General features: G+C 67.2%; 1 protein-coding gene across 1 annotated transcript in view; it reads left to right on the forward strand.

Annotated features, from left to right (window-relative positions):
• The window catches only part of LOC120880414 (receptor-type tyrosine-protein phosphatase V-like), a 15659-nt gene continuing 11940 nt past the window's right edge, over positions 1-3719 (forward strand). Inside the window, exons 1-8 of the mRNA XM_040263769.1 lie at positions 1-57; positions 296-344; positions 444-716; positions 1110-1379; positions 1548-1811; positions 2369-2654; positions 2750-2961; positions 3075-3350. Coding sequence (XP_040119703.1) covers positions 1-57; positions 296-344; positions 444-716; positions 1110-1379; positions 1548-1811; positions 2369-2654; positions 2750-2961; positions 3075-3350 — 1687 coding nt within the window. The remainder of the gene's footprint in view (positions 58-295; positions 345-443; positions 717-1109; positions 1380-1547; positions 1812-2368; positions 2655-2749; positions 2962-3074; positions 3351-3719) is intronic.

Here is a 3719-nt window from a genome sequence, read left to right on the forward strand (position 1 = left end):
ATGAGGCCCCCAGTCCTGTTCGTGGTATTCCTCTGGCTCCCAGGCTTCTTGGCCAAGGTGAGGTGGGCACTGGGGCTGCGGTGGGGCGGGGGCTGCCCTCTGTGGTGTTCAGGCCTCCCGCCGCCCTGAGGGCCCCGGCTGATCTGCCCACAGGACACGGGGCACCTGCCCCGGCTGGGAGCCTCCACACCTCGGTGTCCTGCCTGCTGCCCTTAGGCCACGCCTGGGGTGAGGGACGGATAAGTGGACAGCCTTTCCTCTGCCCCTCTCCCCCACCCTCATACCCCCTCCTCAGGAAGGCGAGTGCCAGCCCCCAGAAGAGGGTCCCGGTGGGGCAAGTGGAGGTAGGTGGCGGGGGTCGGGCGGACAGGGCTGTCTTTCCCCCTGGCCCGCCTCTTTTGGGGCACAGGGCACTGGGGGCCCTGACGACCCTTGCTCCCCAGGACCGCCTCTGAGGGTGACGGTCAGCAGCCAGGGCAGATCCGCCAGCCTCACGCTCAACTGGGACGGCCCGGGGCCGGGCGGGCCCGGCCGCACCCTACGCCTTAGCCGGCTGAGCCCCCGTGGCTCCCCTGAAGGGCAGCCGCTCCAGGCCCACACCAACGCGTCCAGCTTCGAATTCCGGGACCTGATGCCAGGAAGTCGCTACCAGCTGGAGGTGACGGCCGTGCGCCCCTGCGGGCAGAACGCCAGCCTCAGCCTCACTGCGCTCACAGGTGCGGGCGGGCGGCGGGTGGAGGGAGCCTGTGGGCGGGGCCTGATCGCGGGGGCGTGGCCTGCTGACAGGGGGGCATGGTCTGTGGGCAGGGCGGGGCCTGTGGGCGGAGGCGTGGCCAAGCAGGATGGTGGCCCCCGGAGGGTTGGTGAGGTCTCTGGGGACCATGCTGGTCCAGTGACCTGTTGAGGAGCGCTAGTTGGATGAAACCACCGACTCGATGGACGTGAGTCTGAGTGAACTCCGGGAGTTGGTGATGGACAGGGAGGCCTGGCGTGCTGCGGTTCATGGGGTCGCAAAGGGTCGGACACGACTGAGCGACTGAACTGAACTGAAATGAAAGCAGAGGTGATGCCCGGCCCTGAACCTAGCGCCGCTCTCTGCCTCACCGCAGCCCCATCCACTGTCCAGGACCTGCAGCTCCACAGCTCTGAGAGCCCATCCAGCCTGGAGGCCTCATGGGGCTCTGCTCCTGGAGGGCAGGATGGTTACCAGCTTGTCCTCTGCCACCTGGAGTCCCAGACAGTGGTTCACAATGTCTCCACGTCTGCCGGCACCCTGTCCTATAATTTTAGCCACCTCTTACCAGGCAGTGAGTATGTCTTGGAGATTACCACCTGGGCCGCCCACCTCCAAGCGAAGGCCAGCACCCGCCAGTGGACAGGTAGGGCCCGCGCCTGGCAAGACCCCAGGCGACAGCCGGGTGGGGGTAGGAGGTGGTCCAGAGCCACGTGCCAATGTGACGGGCTCCTGGCTCCTGTGCAGGGTTGGTGCCGGGTCCCTGGTTGGGCCCCTTCTCCAGCCCGCCTCTGCCCTGCCCACCCTCCTCTAGCTCCTGTGCCTCCAGGGCAGCTGGCGCTGCGCGCCCTGGGCACCAGGGCCCTGCGGGCCTCCTGGTACAGCTCTGGGGGGGCCGCCTGGCTGCACCTCCTGCTCACGGACCTCCTCAGTGGCTCCAACCTGACGGCGGGTGTCACACGAGGTGTCTCCAGTCACACCTTCCCGTGCCTCTCTCCTGGAACGCCCTACACGCTGACACTTAGCGCTGTCGCTGGGCCCCATTGGGCAGTGGGGCCCAGCGCCACCGAGTGGACCTGTGAGTGCTGCTGGGGATTTGCTGGCCACTGCAGAGTTGCCTCAGCCGAGTGGGCCGATGCGGCTGTGCGGGGGGCGTCCAGGGCCCTGCAGGGAAGGGGTGGGGCCCGAGCGTGCCCACCTGCTGGCTGGTGGTCAAAGCCCCCACCCCGAAGGTGACAGTCATGATGGTTGCCATGTGCCAGCCCCACGCCAGGCACTTCTGCGTGGCACGTCATTTAACCCCCATAAGTCGTGCTGTCCCCCATGACGGTGGGGAGACCAAGGTTCAGAGACAGGGACCAGCCCCGAGGCTCGGGAGTGTCTGGGCTGGCTCTGCCACTGCCTGCCTGTGGGTCTCCAGACAGAGTGCTCTCTCTCTCTGTGCTTCGGCCTCTGCCCCTCGAAGGGGCCGCAGCGGCTGTGCTGGGAGGGGCAGGCCTGGCGCCGGCAGTGCTCCCGCGTCTCTGTGTCCTTGGCTGGGTCCCAGGAATCGCCCAGCATGTGGCCTGTCCAGGGCGCACAGGAGGGAGCTGGCTGGCCTCAAGGACTGTGTGCACGTGTCTCCCTCCCCCGCAGGCCCCTCCACGCCCCTGGACCTGGGGCTCGTTCCCCAGCCCCCAGGGCTCGGGGCCAGCTGGAAGGCAGGCCCGGGAGCCCGGGAGGGCTACCTGCTCAGGCTGAGCGGGCCCGTGGACAAGACCCTAAGTTTAGGCCCTGGGGCCCTCAACGTCACGTTCCTGGGGCCCCTGCCGTCCGGACACTATGCTCTGGAGCTGAGAGTTCTGGCGGGGCCCTACGAGGCCCAGGCCCAGGCCGCTGCCTGGCTGGGTGGTGAGTCTGGGCTGGTGGGGAATGAGCTGGGGTCCTGCCCAGGGGCGCCTGCCTTGAGAGGGGTGGACCCTCACCCTCCAGGGCCCACACCCCTCCAGATGCTGTAGCCCAGCGTCCGCAGGGCAGCGATACCAAGCTGCCCCTGGATGGGCCGGAGGCCAGCAGGGAGCCTGGGAGCCAGACACTGCCCTACACCGAGGGGGCCCCCTGCCTCCTCAGAAACGTCTCAGGGCCACCTGGTGCCACCCTGGTCACGCTCCATGGGCCTGGGGCCCACTCCCAGGCGGATGCTGTTTCCCCTCTGGGCACTGCCACCGCAAGCCCCACAGGCCACACAGGTGAGTGCCGGCCACCGCGTCCCAGGGGCTGGGGGGCTTTGCCTTGGGTGGAGAGGGGCTGTCACAGGCCCACACATGGTGCGCAGCCTCCTTACCACCCTCTCCTCTGTCAGGGCCCCCCACGCCACAGTCATTGGAGGTCACCGGCAGGGACAGCCCTTCCACCTTGACCGTCGGCTGGGCCCCGGCAGCGGGGCCGCGGGAAGGCTACAGGGTCAGCTGGCACCAGGAGGGCAGCCAGGGCTTCCCGGGTGGTCTTGTCAACTTGGGCCCAGACAATGCCAGCCTGACGCTGCGGGGTCTAGTGCCTGGCTCCTGTTACACTGTGTCTGTGTGGACTCGGGCGGGGAACCTCAGCTCCAGCATCCAAAGGGCTCGCGCCTGCACACGTGAGTTCCCGGCTGCAGCCCCTGGGAGGCCAGCCCTGGGCAGTGGGGTGGGTACCAACGTCCTTCACACTCCTTCCTCTGTGTGCCTGACTCAGAGGCCATGCGTCTAGTCAGGGTAGGGCATTTCATGACCTGTTAGAAAGCATTCCCCACCTCGTGCCATTGGGTCAGTCGTCCACCCATCCACCCATTCTTCCAACTATCCATCCATCCATCCATCCATGAATCCAACGATCCACCCCTCCTTCCACCCATCCATCCATCCACCCATCCAACCATCCACCCATCCATCCTTCCTTCCAACTAACCACCCTGCCTTCCAACCATCCACCCTTCCTTCCAACCATCCATCCATCCATCCACCCATCC

This window comes from Oryx dammah, unplaced genomic scaffold (assembly GCF_014754425.2).
Source record: "Oryx dammah isolate SB20612 unplaced genomic scaffold, SCBI_Odam_1.1 HiC_scaffold_21, whole genome shotgun sequence".
In the NCBI taxonomy this organism is placed as follows: domain Eukaryota; kingdom Metazoa; phylum Chordata; class Mammalia; order Artiodactyla; family Bovidae; genus Oryx; species Oryx dammah.